A 19926-nucleotide genomic window follows, 5' to 3' on the forward strand; every position below is an offset into this window, starting at 1 on the left:
CTGCGTTTTGTGTGTTTCAGAAACAAAAAAAAAAAAGCGAAATAGCAAAATGCAATCTGCGATTTTCACTTATATCATAATAGTGTAAATACTTTATAATTCTCCATTTCATTGAATTACACCAGAATTATTTTCATATGTAAAAAAAAGCTTACAAACCTCTATTTCATTGAGTTACACCATAATTATTTTTATATGTAAAAAAATGAGCCTTTTTTAGGGTCTCTTTAAGTGAATTTGTAAGAAAATATCTTTGTTTAAGTTATCTTTTTTTAAAAAAAATTTATAGAAAAGTAAAAATAATTTTATGTTTAGATATCTCATGCAAAAAGATTTTTTTATTTATCAATTATGTTTGGGCATAACAATATAAAAATATTTTTTTGTTTATTTATTATGTGAAAAATATTTTTTTTAAGAAAAAAAATCTTTTAAAAAAAAATGTAAATTGTAACTTCTCAAAAAAGATATTTTTTATTTTTCTAATACTTTCACTTTTATTACTAAATATTTATTAAACATACTAAAAAATAAAAAAATATTTTTTTATTAAATTTTTTTTATCAACTTAATGACATTTAAATAAATACTAAATTTAATTTTTTAATTTAATATTCAACAATATATTTTATCTCATATTTTTAAATATTAATAATTAACTAATAATTAAAATATAATTTATAACGATCCTCTAACAATTTTCTATTTGTAATTATCATTTAAGGAAAAAAAAAAAACCCAAAAGTCCGATTGGAAATTTAAATGCGTGTGTTATAGCATTATAGCCTGTCTAGTGTAGCTCATGCAATAAAAGATCAAACTGCACAATCAGGCGGCTGTCGGCTGAGTAAGTAATGAAATATGAAAAACATGTTAGATAAAGGTTCAAAAATTTGGTTATGGGGTGTAGGGTGGTGTATTGGTTGGGAATGGATGAATCTAGTGTATTTATGTATGGATGGAGGTGTCAGGTAGAAGGGTAACATGCAGGGACGTATTGTAACACGTGAGGCGTGTTGGACACGTGACAGTATCTTGGCCAACACGTAGGAGGCGTGTTGGACACGTGACAACATTCTGCCTAACATGTGGGGAGCGTATTGAATGATTTCTATAATACTGTAATACACTTTAAATATTAATATTCAACCAAAACACCATCTCTATTTTCATATTAAAAATAATTTTTGTTAGATAAACTCAAATCAAAATATTATTTATACACTAAAATTAATCATCAAACTATATATATTTTATATTAGTAGTTATAGTAACAGATTTGAATGTACACGTAATATGGTTAATATCTAAATATTAAATTAAAAAATTAATATTTAATTTAGTCTCTAAAATTTTAATTGTTTCTATTTAGTCCCTAAATTTTGTAAAAGTGATTGACATTAGTCTTTATGACAATTTTCAGTAAACAGACATTAATAAAACACTGACATATACAACTAGATGGCACGCTAAAACTTATAAAATGGCGTCATTTTAGTTTTATTGCTCAAATAATCCAAAATTGATGTGGTATCACTTATTTTAGGAAAAAAAATTTTAAAACTACTTACGATATTCTTTTTTTGCTATTTGAGTGCCAAAACCAAAATAATGTTATTTTACAAAGTCTATCATGGTATCCGGCTATTGACGTCAATGTTTCGTTAATATTTTGCTATCGAAAGTTGTTTTAGGGACTAACATGAGTACATGACTCACGTTCATAAAATTTGGAGATTAAATAGAGACAATTAAAATTTTAAAGACTAAATTGAGTATTATCTCTTAAATTAAATCATAAATTTATTGTTGATACTTGACAAAATTAAAAATCTAAATAATTTTTACATTCAACATGTGAATAATTATTTAAAAGAAGATGTGTGATTAAATAATAAGATAAATATTTTATATTATTAATATATTAAAATTAAATTGTGTTTTTTAATTATTTATATAATTACACTTTTTTCAATATTAAACACTATAAAAATTAAAACATTTAAGCTATATGCCTATTAAATAAGAATATTTTGATAAATAATTTTTAATCAGTTACTATTTTGAGATTTTATTAGTGTACAGACGATGATAAAGACAAATATCATGAACCAAGGAGAATACTTTTTTCACTATCACTCTGTAGAGGTGCACATGATTTGGTTTGATTCGGGCGAAAGATTTGGTCCGGATTTAAATATTTTGAGATTAATTTGGTGTGATTTTATTGGGTTTAAAATCGGATAAGAATCTAAAAAATACATTCAGTCATTATTTAGGGTCGGATTTGGGTCAAAACGAATTCGATTTTATCCAGCTTAAAAGGACTAAAAAAGGTATATATGTTTTAAATTAATTCCAATATTATGTTATATTAATTATAAGCTTATTATTTTATTTTTAATTATATTTGTTGAATTAGAAAATAGATCAAAGAAGCATAAATTTAGAATTTATGGACAAATTCAAGTTTAAGTATAGTTATCAACTTTTCTGTAACAAGTATTTTTTTTTTCTTTATAAATGAGTGCATTATAATTTTTTGATATAAAATTTATCAAGACCCGGACTTCATCCGGTCGAAACTCTATTTAAGTGTGACCCAAAAATAGTGTAATTTTACTGGATCTAGAATCGGATAAAAATTTGAAAAATAAACTAGTTATTATTTAAGGTCGGATACGAATCAAGACGAACCGGATTTCACCCGACCTTATGTACACCTCTATCCTCTGTATAAACTCTTGGTTCCTAAACATATTAATAATCCAAAATTGTAATGTAGAATAAATTAATCAGCTAGTAAAAACTAAAAACTAGATTATTTTAGTATTTCACAATGAATTTTTCATTGTATGTTTCTTAATATTTATACAAATAATTAAAAGAGAAAGACTACTATTTTTTATCTATAAATTTTAAAATACTAGTAAAATTATCCATAAAATAAAAATTAATATTATATCTATAAAAGATGAATTATACTTGATAAGATAAGAGTACCTAAATGTTAAATTTTTGTTAAAGTAGATAATTTGAAAATTTTAGTTAAATTTTTAATAGAATTAATAAAAATTTAACGTTTAAATATTTTTATTAAGAATAACTCATCTTTTATTGACACAATATTAGGGAAATGAATTCTCTCTATTGTTAAAAAAAATTGAGAGTGTAAAGTGTGATTTTTAACTTTTTGTTACTCTCTCTTTCTCATATTTATTCTTGATCCCACTTATAAAACTAATGATAAGAAATCACACTTTATTCCATCAATTGTTAAAAAAAAATTGAGATGATCCATTTCTTAATATTAGTTTCTTTCTTTTGCAAGTAATTTTATCAATATTCTGAACAACCATAGATAAAAACAACAGTCTTTGTAACTAAAAGTGACAAACGAGTAGAACAGTTGATAATAAATGTCTACTCACATTAACACTATATAACAAGCAGGTGTTTTAAGCATGATGTATAGTTTTGAAGAGTATTACAGACCAATGCATCTTCCAAGTCATAGGTTCAAAATAGTTAGTTAACATACGATCTCTAGGATCAAGAACATGTAACATAGTTTTGCTTGTTTTCTATTATACATCCACATGAGCGCATGATGTTACAGAAAACAATACAATTCTACACATAAAGGTACACCAGCATCATAACTACGTTGGCATTCCACAAGAGGCAGTAATACTTGCCAGAAATCCATTCTTTGTTTCAATTAAGAAGCAAAATCTTGTGGACTATTGTCATCATAAAAGCTGTTCTCTATGTTCCCTGGACTATTGTCATCATAGAGGCCAGCCATGTTTTTTGAGAAACCATAAGGGGCTTTGCTAAACAACCTTAAAAGTTAAAAAATAAACTCAATGAGAACAATGATTACAACAAATCAATAATCAAATACAACAGTAAGGTTTTAGCCTCTGCTCTTATTCCCTGACCAATTAATCATTAGTCAAAAGTCAAGTAATGGTTCTTTATTCTGTTTTAACATAACATAGTGCTTATTCTGATGCATATACATATTGAGAATGTGCAGAGATATAAAGAAAGGGAGAATAAATATCATGTTTTGTTGATTTTTTTTCCTTTTTTTTTAATTCTATATATTAGAGTTAATAGTCAAATTAGTCTCTAAAAAATAGCTCGTTCTTTAAATTTGTTCTTGAAAAATTTTATAAATCAAATTACTCCTTCAAACATTATAAATTATCATTTTTATCCTTCAATCATTCAATTAATAATTTTCATCAACGATTGATGATATAGAACGTTAATTCACTTAGCATATCCAATTAGAAGCTAAACAAATATATTTATGAAAATCTATCAATTTAGTGTCGTTAAGTTATATTAGGATTAGGGTTTATATAATTACAAAAAATTGATAGATTTTCATAAACATATTTGTTCGACGTTTAATTGGACATGTTAAGTGTTATGTATACTACATTCTATATCATCAATTGTTGACGGAAACTATTAATTGTGTGACATATGAATAAAAATAATTAATTTGTAATCTTTTAAATGACTAATTTAACTAATAAAAATTTTCAAAAAATTTAAAAACTATAATCCGACTATTAACCCTGTATATTAGGTACGTTTTTAATCTGTATACGAGTGTGAACTGGTAACAAATGAGATTCAAGACATGTGACATTAATGGCTAATACACCTGTTGCGTGACACGATTGATGTGTCAACAAAATATAACAATTGGTTAAGACTTAAAGAGTTGACTAGGCAAAGACAAAAATGACCTACCAAACGTAACATTAGGGACCAAATAATTAATTTCCGGAAGCAAGAACTAAAATGGAGTACATTTGCAATTTCAATAACTAAACTGAATCTTTAGTCAATACAACATTAATGGAATTTCTAACTTGATTAGCTAGAACCATCATCAAACATGGCATGGAACTAATTATTAGTACCTGACTCGTCGCTTCTCAAGAAACCTCTGAAGAGATTGTCTACGTGCTAACGGAAATTCTGAAGAGAAAAAGAGAGATCAAGAGAAAGCAACAAAATGTTACATCAAAGTAATAGAAAACAAAGCTAGCATGGAATCAATGCTATCATATATATATATCCCACCTTGCAGCCTGCAAATGGAACTCTTTTCTGCAGGAAAGCACACAGATTGTTTTGAAGGCAAGTTGTTGGAATTTCTTTGTGCAGGAGAAGAACTTGTGGAAGTGGGAATGAGTGGAGTGAATGAAGATTGTGTCCCAATTTTCACTTCAGCAGACTTGGCATATGCAGCAGCAATAAGCATTATCTCTTGCACCTGTTGTTAAACATTACAAAATATATTTTAGCATTGTCACTCTGTGACCTCACGATCACAGGTTCAAATACTGCAGTCACTAATATAATTATCAAGTTAGACTGTCTATATTATATTCTCTGTGTTAGAGATAACTATTCATCTTGCCTCCTCTTATCAGCTTTTGAAATAAGTGGTTTCATAACAGAACTCTGTGTTAGAAAGTTTTAGAGTTCGATTCTTTGGTAAATCCCAAAAATAAAAAAAATAACATAAGATAAATAAAAACAAGAAAAAAGAGACTTATGCAAATATCAAACAAATCCAAAAGAAGTGAGTGATTTCTATGACACTTTTGAGTGCAGGTACATAGAAAGTTAATACAAAGCAAAGGGAAGGAATGAAATCAAAACTCTTTTGCTACCTTCTCTGTATTAATTCCATCATAGACAAAAGTGTTCCCATTGAATAAGATGGTAAAATGAGTTGGAGCTGATGCATTCAGTCCAGATGCTGGCATTGGCCTGAAGAAAATAAGGAAAAAGCAGAGTATACAAAGTGTCGGTAGGTTTGACAGTTACAAGAGAAAAAATTTAACTCATTCTCTAAATTTTTAAATAAAGAAAGTTTTGAATTTTTTATTTTTTTATATATTTAAAACATCATACATATTACTCAGTTAAGAAGAAAAATTAATACTACCCATTATTATTCAGAGTAGAAGGACATTTTATACAAATCTAAAGGCTATCATATAACTTTAGCTCATAAGAGATTAGTGTAAACTTCTAGAAATAAAGATTATCGTATATAATATTATATAACCTCATAACTTAGGAGAATTTGGTGCAACTTGTTTAGAAGGTTTTACTACTAGCAATCCGATTTGGTGGGTAGAAAATAAATTTCAAAGATAGCCTTTTTTTTTTTTTTTCATTCCAGGACTATGAGACACCAAATAAAAGTAAAAAATTTAACCTCTTGAACTTGGCAAAACTCAGATTATTTTAGATTTTAGAAAGTTGAACTTAAGCCTATCCCTTTTGAAGCAAGCATGACTACTACCTTTTCAGTTTCCCATTAATTAAATAATAATCATTAATAAAAATAAAAAATAAGATACTGAATTCAAAACCATAGGGATTCTCTCTCACCTCACATGAATGGATATCCTATTATAAAGAAAAGAAATAATAAATAAATAGTAACAAGAAGGAAAGAATAACTTAAAAAGATGTTTTTTTTCTTAAAAAAAAAGTGTAGAGACATGTGAGTTATGAGAGACAGACCAGTTAGCAGGAAAATGCATCATAGAAGCATCATCAGCCATGTTGTTGTTGTTGGAACCAACATTAGCATCACCAATTCTTTCCATAGCATGATGAGAACCTTGCTCTCCTCTACCAACAAGCTCCAACTCATCAGGTTTCAAACAAGCCATGGTTGAGATTTTTGGATAACACAACAGATCCAAAAAACAGAAAGAAAAAGGCTTAAAGATGTTTTAATTATTTTGTTGACAGGGCACAGTGAAAAGCTTAAGCTTTTTATTGTATGGTTATGGATCAACTGAGCTGGATTTTGAACGTTTTGTTGGTACTTGAATAGTTGAATCAGACCGCTTTCAATAAGAAGAGAGATGAGAGAGAAAAGAGGAGGAGGTGCCTTCCATTGATACCTTACAGTGTCTGGTGGTCCCTCTCTCCAACCAAAACCATTAATTATTCTCCATTTTTCATAAGAAACATGTGCTTTTTGTGCATAAATCCTATTCCATGTCCCTTTTAAATTTCATTTATTATTATATTGTGATGTATATCACTTTGCATTATCAGTGTCATTTGGTTTGTTTCCTGCCACAAGGGCCATTGGAAATTTCCACTCCATCCTTCTCTAACAAAAAATGGACCGTGATATTTGGAGACACTGCTTTTAATATAAAACCAGAAAAATATGTTATGTTGATTTAAATATAAGACAACATAAAAAAAAAAAATTATTAGTCACTTATAATTTCTCATAAAAAATATTAGGAGTCTTAATTTATTTATTTTTTAATTATTCTCTTAATTTCTAAATAAAAGTAATTAAATATTTTTTTATCATCTTCTTTCTAAAGAGTAAGCTATATATTTGAGTTTTTTTACCATTTTAAATATTAGAAAGATAGTTAAAATAATAAATTTGAACTTCTAATAATTACTCAATATAAGTATTCTAGGTATTTGAAAAAAAAATTGTCATACAAATAATAGCTTTTAAGTACTATATAGTATAGAATACTTGTTTAGTTTTTCTATGGGCAAACTTTTTGTGTTTTAAATGATATTTATTTTAGTTTAACAATAATTTTAAAAAAGAATACAAGGATAACAAAATAAATAAACTTGTTTGAAAATTTAGTCAAATACAAAAATAAATAAAATGTCTATATAGTTTTTACAAAAAAAAAAACTGTCTAAATTTCAATTAAATAAAAAAGATTGGAAACAATAGAAAAAAGATAGAGACTAGACACTTCTTTTTCTTTTTCTCTCTATTTTATACTTATGTATTTTGGAAAGTTACTAAAGCAATCTTAAAAACTAAAAAACGAAAGATGGTTCATTTAATGTTTTATTTAATTTTAATAACTGCCTAACTTGTTTTTTTTTAAAGACAAATTTACTGAGTTTTGTTGACATGTATTTGTACTAGATGCAGTGTATATTTAAATAGTTTACTGGGAAGCTAATAATATAATTACAATTACTGATTATGACCTATTTTAGTATTTTAAATATAAAATATTTTGATATCTAATATCTAACCTAACCGTGTGTGTGTTGTGTCTTGTGTGTATACCATACACCCAACCAAAGATTTGGTATGATATAAAAGCAAGAAGCAAATCTTGCCAGAAAAGTTCAAGAAAAAAATTACCATTAACCAAAGCATAGGGTAAATAATAATGAAATGAAGTGGAATTAAATAAATATTATAAGAAAAATACAAATAATGCAAATTTGACGATTGCAAGTCAAGCAACAACCTAAGGGAAGTTAGAATTGTCTTCATAATAATGAAAACAATTCTAACTTATTCTCCAGGTTGTTCGTTATAGCTTGACTTATGGTCGTAAAATTAGCATTTTCAACTTTTTTACAGCATAACTTAATCTAGCTAGTCAATGGGCGTAGAAACTAGAAAATCAGGAAGGTGATGCTCTAGAACAAGCAGAAGTTCTCTAGAATTGGTAAGATCATCAAACACCCTATCATCAGTATTCCCAAGCCTTCTTGTGGCCTCCACCAATTGTCCCCTAAGCCTTTGGGAAAACAAACAGCCACCAGCTTTGCTACACTCTCTATAAAGAGGGAGATAAGCAATAGCAATTATCAATGGAATTGGAAGATCTTTTAAACACCCTCCCCATTTAATGATTCTTAACAGGTTCATGTAATGCTCTTGTCCTAGCCTTACTCCTTCCAAGTATGCTGCTTCTGACCAATGCTCATGGAGAAAAGTCCTTAGTTCAGAAGCAACACCCTCATCCTCTGATTTAGCAATGATATCTGCAACAGCATAAGTAGATGCAGGATCACCTAAGAAATCGGATTGCAGCAGAAATGCTACGCCGTCAAGAGATCCGCCGCTGCGCTCACCGGCAGCCTTGATAATTTCGATACTAAGCGTAGAAAGGACATGCCGAGGTACATGTGGAAGAATGTATGCAGCTATGTCAACTTGGCAGCTAGAAGTGGCTGCTGTAAGGGCAAGGCATAGCTCCATGTCTCGGCTACCCCTTTGTACAAACCACTCAACAACTTGAATGCAGCCCCTTTCGGCAGCTCTCATCAAAGGGCCTAGAAATGCTATGGCATTCCCCTCTTCCACCAAACACTCCATAGTCCCTATTTTGCAATAATGGGAAGCAAAGCCTAATGCCAAGTCAACATCAACATCCAGGTTATTCCTTTGTGCAATCTCCACAATTTGATCCCAACATGACATAAAACAGTTTTAGCACACTTACTATACAAACATTTTAAAATAGCAAATCAACTATAAAACACCAAAATTAAGCAATTCACTTTGTCATTAATCATGGAAAGGAAAGTTGGCTACTTTCAATACTAGAAAATTATTAATCGACGGATCTAGGATAAAAAAAGTGAGCAAAATAAATATCAGAGTCACCTGCAATAATATTCTCACGAGTTCTGTACTACCAAATCGCGACGCCTCCAAGAAGCACTGATTAACATTGTCAGCACCACCATCTACTAACATTCCCAGTAAACCTTGGATCACAGTAGCTGATATGCCAAGTGCCCAACTTGGATCAAATGAGCTTGAGAAAAGAGTAAGAGGAAAGCATGCCGCATCAAATGCCTCACTGAAATCCTTCCCTGTAAGGCGATTTCCAGCAAGATCAAGGAACATCTTAAAGCCAGATAACTGGAGCTGGACCTCAATGGCCGAGATGTGTCCAACATTATCGACATCCTGAAGTCGTGAATGGGCGCTTATACATTTTAGAGCCCATTCGGTAAACTTTTGAACCTTAGCACTAGCTTCTACCTTCAAGATTTCATCACCATTGCACTCTTGGAGACGCTCATGCAACCTAACAAAAGCAAAGTTCACATGTCATCCTCATATGTGATAACCCCCTTCCCATTCATTTTCAATCCGATTGGATCCAATTGAATCACTACTTGTTAGTGACTGAACTCTCATATAAACATCATTTGCTATCAAAAACAAAATGTCAAAAAGAAAAACACTACAACAGAATGAACAACATTGAGTAAATCAATTGTACCTTTGGGCCATTATACTAATTGTATCAGCAAGGCATACTGTCCTGCTCTGGCAAGCAGAGACACATGCAGCAAGAAATGAAGTCCTTTGAACAGCTCTTGTGAAGTCACAAGCACCGTCGGCAACTAACTTCTTGATAAATTCAGTTATCCCTTTAAGTTCCACCTCTGTTCTCAAGAACCATATGGAATCTACTGTGATACACAAGGCATCATTAAGTGTTTGTGGATCGGTATACAAAATCAAACTTTCTGCTAGCTCCCAATCATGGGAACTCACTGCACCTTGAAACAACCGACCGATTTCAATCCTTTCTTGTCTACATAATTTATTTTCCAAACCACTTTTCTCAATGCTTCCTGGTTCACAATCTATAAATTCTGCAGATTTGATCTTCTTGGCATTGCAACAATAAGAGGTTGCCATTCTTGATTCTTTCCTCATAATTGGTGCTACAGTCAATAAAAATTACATTGCTAGCTCCCCTTTCTCAACTGCAAAACCTTGAATTTCTTTTCTTTGGAATTTCATTTTGTTATTTTCAGAATTCATTTACAGAAACTTACGTCAATTGTTACAAACCCTAACTAATAAACAGGTAATAATAACGCATTAAAAGAATCCAATTGATAATTGCAGACATATAAGGAGATTCGGTAGTCAATCATAAGATACCAATACCATAAGAATCACAATTAGAATTAGAATTGCATATAACCATTTCAAAAGACAATAGTTGTGCGAAGGAATTAAAATATGTTTGGCAAAGGAATACTCAACAAAAAAAAATTCAGGAAAGAAGAGATAAAACTATAAATTGCAAAACCCGACCGCAAGAATTAGTGGATAGCTGAAAAACCTGATTGATTGTGAGAGAAACGGAATGGATGGAAGAAAACCCCCTTGCCAAACCAGTAATACTCCTTGAGACTTTCATATTTGACCCCAAATATAGATTCGTATATCCCATTTTAAACTTCCATTTTGGATTATACTATTCTTGTATGATTTTGCAGTATCACTTGTTATTATAATAAAATATACCTTTCCACAGTTAAAACTTAAAAAGAAAAAAAAATTGAACGTTGATATTTTATATTTTAGACGAAAAAATCTGTCAAATATTTTTCATAAAAGTGATTACTTCAATGATATATGTGAACTATTAGATTATTTGATATATTAAACCGAATATATTTAATTAAATTATCTAGCTATTTATAATATTATTTTTATATAAAAATATTATTATTGAAATAGTTACTTTTTAATAATATAAAACCCATTGCTACCATGCCTAAAAATAAATGCCTAACACAAATACAAAAAAATAGAGTCCACTAACAATTTCTTTCTCATCACCAACAGTTACTCATATTTAGGTAAATTAGGCACCACTTTAAAAGGTGGCAAAGAATTGTTCAAATACAGGTTGTAAATAACTGATTAAAAAAAATATTTAATTAATTTTAAAAATTAGATTTTTAATAATTATAATCAAAATTTAACCTAATTTTATTTTTCACTCCTACTCATCCCACAAATCTTAATTTTTTAGCGTCATTCGTTGCGCCTCTATCCTAATTTTCTTCTTCTTCAGCGCCGGCATCACCTCTTCCTCCTTCGCATCGCCATCCTCCATCACGTCGCGCCCCCGTCCTCGCTAGGGCTGGCAATTCATACCCTACACGCGGGTACCCAATCCGGTCCAACCCGTTCGGGTAGAGTAGGGTATGGTCCGGGTATGCCGTACCCTACCCTACCTTACTCGCACTTCATATATAACACATATTTTATAAAAATTAGGTATATAGCAGTGTTGACCGGATCGGCCGGTTCGACCGAAAAACCGATGAATCGGATCCTAAATCGGTCCGGTCCGCTAATTAGACCGCACAAGGATGAGAACCGGTATGAACCGGTCAAACTCGTAGTAAATCGGTCCAACTGAACCGCTGGTAATTAAAATTTTGCAAAATGAGTGAAGTGGGGTTCGAACCCCTGTCCTCAATAAAAAAGGGGCATGTCACAACCACCAGACTATCAGTTCTAATTATCATTTTTACAAATTAATATATATATAGGTATCTTTTATCAAATATATTTACTTCTATTTAATTTATTTTAATTTTAGTTATAAACTCATTTATTTTTAAATTGATTATATTTTTATTTAATAATAATTATAAATTCACTAATTTTTTCTTTTTATAATTATATAATATCTATTAATATTATTTTTTAATAAATATTTGTAGTATATAATAGTATAATAGATATAAATTTATTAATAAATTATTAAATTTTGAAAATAATTATTATTTTAATATAAAAACAAAATAAAATATTTATGATACATTAAAATTAATAAAATACTTATTATTTATGTTTCATATTATTTTAGAATAGTTGAATATTCTTAAAATATTAGTAAAAATATATATTTTAAATTTTAACTTTAAATTTTTTACTATTTTTTATTTTTTATTTACATAGGACTGGGTTAACCGATTCAACCAGTGACTCACCGGTTGAACCAATGACCCAGTAACCCAGTAACTTGACAGGTTCGATCACCGGTTCGGTTCTGACAACTATGGTATATAGTGAAGAAAGTGAGAGTTGAACCCACAACCTCCCTTATATAATGACTTACAATAAATGAACAACCACTAGAACTAATTAGTTAATTTAGTAATTTAGAGCATTAGTTTTTTATTTTTTGAGGAGTGCTACACATACAAGTCATTTTTGTTTACAAGTCTTACAAGTTGGGCTTAACACGCGCGTTACAGAAGAAGAAGAAGTTGGGCCTAACACGCGCGTTACAGCGTGAATATAAATGACTTGTATGATTTGTATGGAAAAGCGTTCTCTCTTTGCCTTCGATCTCCTTCTGTTTTTTTCGATTTTCATGGTTTCTGAAATCAAGCTTTGAAATTGTTTTGAAGATGATGGAACTTTAGAAATACACCCGAACGATTACAAAAATACACCCAAACGATTACAGAAATATATCCAAAGAATTACAGAAATACACCCAAACAGTTACAGAAATACACCCAAAGGATTACAGAAATACACCCAAAGGATTTAAGAAATACGCCCAAAGGATTTAAGAAATACACCCAATATAGGGAGAGACAGTATATTTCTTCTTGAAATCAATACACCCAAGGATTACAGAAATACACCCAAAGAATTACAAAAATACACCCAAAGGATTTAAGAAATACACCCAAAATTCATTGAAGTACACCTTATGCATAATTCAGAACTCTTTCTCTTTTTCCTCCTCATCTTCTGCTGCTGCTTCTTCTTCAAAAATGATTTCAGAGCTTGATGTCAAAAAATAATGGAAATCGAGAATAACGAAGAAAGAAAACAAAGAGAAAAGCACGTAAATGAAGAAGAAGAACAGGAAGAGGAAGAAGAACGTGCAGCAAGAAGAAGAAGAAGAAGGAGAAAGAGAAGGCAAGAAACGTACCTTGAATAATGTTTCTTCGTTTTTTCTGGTGATTTTGATGAAGGAGAAAGAGAAAACGAAAAGAGGAGAAGAAATTTCAATAAAAAAAGAAGGAGGAAGAGAAGAAAAAGAGACACGGAGAAAGAAGAAGAAGAAGAAGAGGAAGAGGAAGAGGAAGAGGAAGAGGAAGAGAAAGCACGGAGAAAGAAGAAGAAGAAAAAGAGGCACAAAAAAAAACGTGAAACGGCGTGTTTATAAATGACTTGTATGACTTGTATGGAAAATCACTTGTATGTGGAGAATTACTCTTATTTTTTATGTTATTATTATATATAAAATTCGAAATGATTGAATTTTATATTTACTTTGAAAAATTTTGATATTTCTGCGGGTAGGGTAGGATAGGGTAGGGTTTAGAATTTTAGGGTGCGGATAGGGTTAGGGTTGAGAGATTCTCAAACCGCGAGTAGGGTAGGGTAGAGTTTTAATAAAATTTTCAACTCGCGGGTAAGGTTAGGGTAGGGTCCAAACCCTACCCTACCCTACCCATTGCCAACCCTAACCCTCGCATCGCCCTCCTCAAAGAAACTTCCATCTAAAATAAAGAAACATTCACATCAAATAAAAAAAAAACATCTACTTAAAATCAAAGATACATCCGGCTAAAATAAAAGAAATCCAATCCATCATTAAAGAAATATCAGAAAACATGAAAAGGAACATTCATTATCACCACGAGACATATGAGTGGCTGCGTTGATTCTTCAATTGGTGGGACACAGGGAGGGTTCGGGACGATTGACGGCGTTGCTTTCGAGGAGCACAGACGTGACCGAGCGCAAGGGAAAAGTGGACCAACTTTTTTCGTTCAGAACGCCGGCGGGATGCAGGGGAGGGGAGGACAAATGGCAGTGTTACTTGTGGGGAGCATGGTCGCGGCACGACGGAGGAGAGAAGAAGGCGCGTAGCGACAGCGTCACTTGCAGGGAGAATAGGAGCGGCATGACGCATGGGAGAAGGTGCAGCGGCGGCGGTAAGGTGCGTCGGTGACGGCGCGACAGAGAAGGGGGAGTGAAACGGCTACGGTAACAGGAGAAAAAGGTGGAAGGTAAGAGGCTAGGGTTGTAATGGATAAATGGGGTGGGATGTTTTTTTTTAGTGGACCTAAGATGTAGCCCATTGTTTACGTTGTCGCACCATCCGTTGTCTACCTAGTAGAACTCTAGTATAAATTAGTTTATAAAATTGTCAATCCATTTTTAATAATAATGTTTAATGTATTTTACACAAGAGAGGATCACAAGATTAAGATTATCGACAAAATTTTGCCACCGCTAAAATTATTGCTTGCATCTCCCTTGCATATGCTAATTGTTTTTGCCTTACTCTTGACAACTTTTTAGAATAGTATGCAATAGGTGACCCTCTTGGCTCAAAATTGGACCAATTCTTATCCTCTAAGCATCGATCTCTCATCGGTCTCTAAGGTAAAAGGCTTTGAAAAGTCCAAAAGTATCGAAATAGGAGCATTTGAAAGAACTTGTTTTAAGTGTAGGAAAAGCTTCTGAAGTCTTACAAGATCAAACAAACCCATTCTTCTTTAGAAGGTCTGTTAAAGAGATTGCAAAAACAGCAAATTACTTGATAAAATTATGGTAGTAGCTGGCTAACCCCAAAAATGCTCTCAATTGTTTGATTGAGGTAGGTAACGGCCACTGTTTAATTGCTTGCACTTTAGAATCATCCACCCTTACTTTTTCCCTTGACACAATATGTTTAAGATAGTCTATTAAGATTGGCCAAAATAACATTTGCTGAGTTTAGCAAATAGAGCATGATTCTTTAAAATTGACAACACACATGAAGTGGTGGATGTGGGATTGCTAGTCTAGACTGTACATCAGTATATTGTCGAAAAAAAAACTAGCACAAACTTTCTCAGCACAAACCTTTGCAAAAATAGAGTTCATTAAACTCTAGAATGTGGCAGAGACATTTGTCAAACCAAACGGCATCACACTCCATTCATATAGATAGGGGTATTTAAAACCAATCCAAACTGAACAAAACTGACTAACCGAATAGAAAAAACTGAAATCGAAAAACCAAAAAATAATGTTTTGTTGTTTTTCTACGGTTCAATTCGTTTTTAATTCTAATAGAAAAAAATCTAACTAAACTGAACCGAAATTCTTAAAAACCCTAAATAAACCCAACCACCCAAACGAGGATCACCCATTCCATTCAACCTAGCCGCCACTGCCTACAATAACCCTAGCGCACACTCTCGAATCCTCTCGCCCAAAACTTGTACTCCCACACTCCACAGTGGCATTGTCCTATTAGCCCTGAAGTCGCCACTGAACAACACCCTCGCGGAGGCGCGTCCCTTTCTCTACCCCTCTTCCTCATCGCGGATCCCTCTTTTCGGCGTGGCCCCTTTCCTCATCGCGCTTCCCTCTTCTCGTCGTGAACCCCTTCCTCATCGTGCTTTCCTCTTCTCAGTGCAGCCCTTTCTCCCCCTCCCTTCCTCGTTGTCCTCCACGCACAGCAATCACCATCTCCTGCACACCGTGTCTCTTCACGCACCAGCAGCTGCCATAGTTTCTCACCCACCTCAGTCGCCGTCTCCTCCACAGCAACCGCCGTCGTCCTCAAGAATGGAGTCTTCGAGTCAGGTTGGTTCAATTTCTGATTCAATTACTGTTAAACATAATTTTTTATTGCGGATAGCGGCTCACGGCGGTGAGCCAAAATTTCGCCATAAAATAATGGCGGATGGCGTTGCGAAAAATGGCGAAAATGGCGGATTACCTAAAAAATGCATATATATATATATATACAAAAAAACATGCAGAAAAATTGCAAATATAATAAACTATAAAATCTAATATATATAATCATTTTTGTAGTCATAAAACATCCAATTAATGCAGCAAATATAATAGCAAATGTAGGAAATAAACATAAGACATAGAACATAAAAACTAAAAACTTAAAAGAAAGGCCAAAGCCATTGTCTCATCATGTCTTTAAACTAACAAATGATAAAATAAATCATCTAAATTCTAGCTCTCATCGACTTCATCCAAATTAACACAGTTTTTATCGTGCCCCTCTGCCCCCTCATCATCATCTGATTCAGTATCATTAAATTGAATCTCCTCTTCTTCATTTTTGGAATCTTCTGAATTTTCAAATTCTGGTTCTTCCTCTTCCACAATTACTACCTTTCCTTTTTTGGAGGCCTTAGACCCATTTGGTCCACCCTTTGGAGCTGTAGGTTCTTTCCTTTTTCTATTTTGTTGTCTTCTCCTAGTATTTGCCGTAAGCTCACGTCCCCCCATTGCTTCAAACACAAGGTTCCAACTCAAAGTGTTGTCACCTTCATGAACTAAATCAGCATCATCTTTCACATTATCATCACTTTGAAAGGTGGCAGTCCCAAGTTCTCCAACAAGCCACTCATTACACTCATCAATGTCATTGAGTGTAATAGGGTCAACTTCATCTTTAAGGTTATACCTTTCGATAAGCTGTTGGTTATATTTTATAAATACCAAACTCTCCATCCTTTCATGATCAAGCCTATTTCTTTTTTTAGTATGAATCTACAAAAGTATTAAATATAATCTAAGTAGCTATGGAGTTTGGAAGTTTATTATTTCTAAATTTTAACGAGTTTAAGTGATACTTTACATGCTCAAAAATGCTCTAGTTGCGCTCACATCCTAAAGCACTACAAGTCAAGCTCAAAATCTTGATAGCAAGGTCTCGCATGTTTGGAGCTTCATGCCCGTATGTCTGCCACGAAAATACTATAAAATTAAAATAAATTTGTCTTAAGAATTTAATTAACACTCTAACTAAGTTAATAATGCATTGGAGGATTAATCTTACCGGGTGAAAGCTTTTTCCTCTGAGATTTTGCAAAGGCTGATCCAAAAAGTCCATAGCCGGCCTTATATAGTGCTTGCTCTTCTAATATCTTCTCTTGCACAGCTATACTTGGCACCAATCTAGTGATGCACTCAAATCACCCCTTTGTAACTTCTAATTCAGCTCAATACGAGGATTATCATAAAACAACTCCGAATTCAGAAAATGACCGGCTGCATGCAATGGACGATGAAGTTGGCAATTCCATCTGTTGTCAATGATTTTAAAAACTTCAGAATATTTGCTCACATAATTAGAAAATGTTTTCATGATGCATTCATTTGCATTCTCCATTGCTTCATATATATAATCCATTGGTGGCTTTTTCTCCCCATCAACAAGTCGAAGCACCCGAACAAGAAGACCCATGATCTTAAGGGTGTACTTGACATGATTCCAAAAGGAGGGCCTAATAACAATATTTGTTGCCTCCCTCCCCTTTGCCTCCCTTGACAACTTATTCCTTACCCACTCATCCGAGATGAATATTCTTCTTAGATTTCCTTTCTCCTCATAAAGCCTTTCCAAAAAGAGAAATGAAGTGGCAAATTGGCCGACTGCATGCCTCACCAATTTCTTGCCGTTTGTGAAGTGTCTCAACATGGATAAAGTGCTAGAGTGGTTATAAGTGAAGCTAACCAAAGAAATGGCACTTTTATGGTTTTTTGGATTAATGGTATCCTCCCAATGTCTTCAAACATCAAATCCAAATAATGGGTAGCACACAGGGTCCAAAACAAATTTGGTCTTTTCTCCATCAGCAACTTACCGGCTAGAATATAGTTGCTCCCGTGGTCATTATAACTTGAACAACATTTTGCTCCCCAATTTCCTCAACAATACCATCAAGAAGCTCAAACATTTTTTCACCCATCTTCACATAATCAGAGACATCAATAGACTTCAAAAATATTGTCCTAGCAGGAGAGTTTACAAGAAAATTGATAATACTCCGTTGTCTCTTATCCGTCCAAGCATCTGACATAATAGAGTAGTCATACTTTTTTCATTGTTCCTTATGAACCTTCAACAAGTCTTTGGTGTATTCTAACTCCTCATTAAGGAGTGGAACCCTTAGAGCATGATAAGTGGGAGCAGATAAATTAGGACCAAAGCTTCCAACAGCCCACAAATATTTCTTGAAAACTCTTCAACCTCACTGGATTCAATGGAATCCCAGCTTGGTAGAACCACCGTGCTATGTATCGATGAACTCTACGAACCGCTTCCTTATTACATGCTTCCTTGATATTCTGTTGCCTCAATTTCTCCTTTTTATTTCTTGCAATGGCATTTCGGGTCTTTTAACAAACAAATCCATTGGACCTCTCATAGAACTTGCACCCCCTCTAGCTGCTGCCATTGGAGTTGGATTTGGAATTTCATCAATTCCTTGAGCATCTTCCTCTAACAATCCAAACCCCAAACTATCTAAATCAAGCTCCCTAGCATTGATACTATGTTCCTCCATGCTTGCCGATGTAGCACTTTGTCTTCTTTGATTTTTTTCTGCTTGTAAAACTCCCATAATTCAGCAATAACATCCTTTGGGACCATTTTATATCCAACAACATTCCCATGCTTAATCATTAAGTGCTCCTTTGCCCGTGTAATTCCTCCTTTCATAATTTTTTCACAAAAATTACATATTGGTGTCATTGGTATTTCCTTCTTCCACAACACTAACATATTTTCACCCTAGGTCAATTCTACTAGCACGGACAACAGCTGTAGAACGAGCAGGAGCAATTCCAGCAGCATGGTCAGCAGAGGTAGAGGCAGGGGCAAGGCAGGGATAGGGGCAGGGACATCAAAATTACGGGCTGGTCTAAAAGTTGACATAGTGAACTGAACTGAAAGGAAAAAAAATTGGAGGAAGAGAGGTTTATAAGGGAAGAGAGTGAACTAGTAAAGTGAGTGAACTGAATGAAAAAAAACGAATGTATGTACTATAACTTCTACGAACTAGAAAAAAGAGGGAACTGTGGTGATGAGCGGTGGGGACCATCAGCAGTGAAGGGTGGCAACGAACGGCAACAGGCGGTGGCGAAGATCGGCGGCGACGGGAGGCACAGAGATGAGAGAAAGAGAACATAGATAGATATCCGTTTTGGACGTCAATCAGAGAGGAAGAGTCGTTTTTGAATTACAGCGGCTGAAGTGGGTTACATGTATCAATTAGACTTTTGCTAATTTACCTAATTACCCTCGAGTTTTTTTGAAAAATCCAAAAAAACCTGCCATTTTCGCCATTTTTATGGAGGTCCACCATGGCGCCACTGCAATTGTGGCCGCCTTTTGCCTGCCGTGAAAACCACGTTGCGATGGCCTTTGTATGGCGGCGAGGCCAAATCCCGCCACGCCATACCGTTATGGCGCCGCCATGGCCACTATTTTAAAACACTGCTGTTAAACATATTTTATTATTGATTTG

The 19926-nt window shown here is 33.1% G+C and overlaps 2 protein-coding genes across 4 annotated transcripts; both read right to left on the reverse strand.

The window, feature by feature from the left end:
* Positions 1-3409: 3409 nt before the first annotated feature.
* LOC112722727 (protein TIFY 3B) lies at positions 3410-7188 on the reverse strand. The gene is made up of 5 exons (XM_025773858.3): positions 6571-7188; positions 5706-5805; positions 5110-5302; positions 4947-5004; positions 3410-3845 (listed from the first exon to the last, which is right to left on the reverse strand). The coding sequence occupies exons 1-5, from the start codon at positions 6720-6722 to the stop codon at positions 3722-3724; spliced, it is 627 nt and encodes a 208-aa protein (XP_025629643.1). The 5' UTR covers positions 6723-7188; the 3' UTR covers positions 3410-3721.
* Positions 7189-8222: 1034 nt separating this feature from the next.
* On the reverse strand, positions 8223-11150 carry LOC112722728 (ankyrin repeat protein SKIP35). Of its 3 annotated transcripts, none has more exons than XM_025773860.3 (4): positions 10947-11150; positions 10089-10590; positions 9461-9890; positions 8223-9247 (listed from the first exon to the last, which is right to left on the reverse strand). In XM_025773860.3, the coding sequence occupies exons 2-4, from the start codon at positions 10529-10531 to the stop codon at positions 8444-8446; spliced, it is 1677 nt and encodes a 558-aa protein (XP_025629645.1). In that variant the 5' UTR covers positions 10532-10590; positions 10947-11150; the 3' UTR covers positions 8223-8443. The 3 variants fall into 3 exon arrangements, with proteins under 3 accessions (XP_025629645.1, XP_025629647.1, XP_025629646.1); XM_025773862.2 differs by having other exon boundaries at positions 10089-10539; positions 10947-11093; XM_025773861.3 differs by having other exon boundaries at positions 10089-10581; positions 10947-11089.
* Between the last annotated feature and the right edge of the window lie 8776 nt (positions 11151-19926).

This window comes from Arachis hypogaea, chromosome 11 (assembly GCF_003086295.3).
Source record: "Arachis hypogaea cultivar Tifrunner chromosome 11, arahy.Tifrunner.gnm2.J5K5, whole genome shotgun sequence".
NCBI lineage: Eukaryota > Viridiplantae > Streptophyta > Magnoliopsida > Fabales > Fabaceae > Arachis > Arachis hypogaea.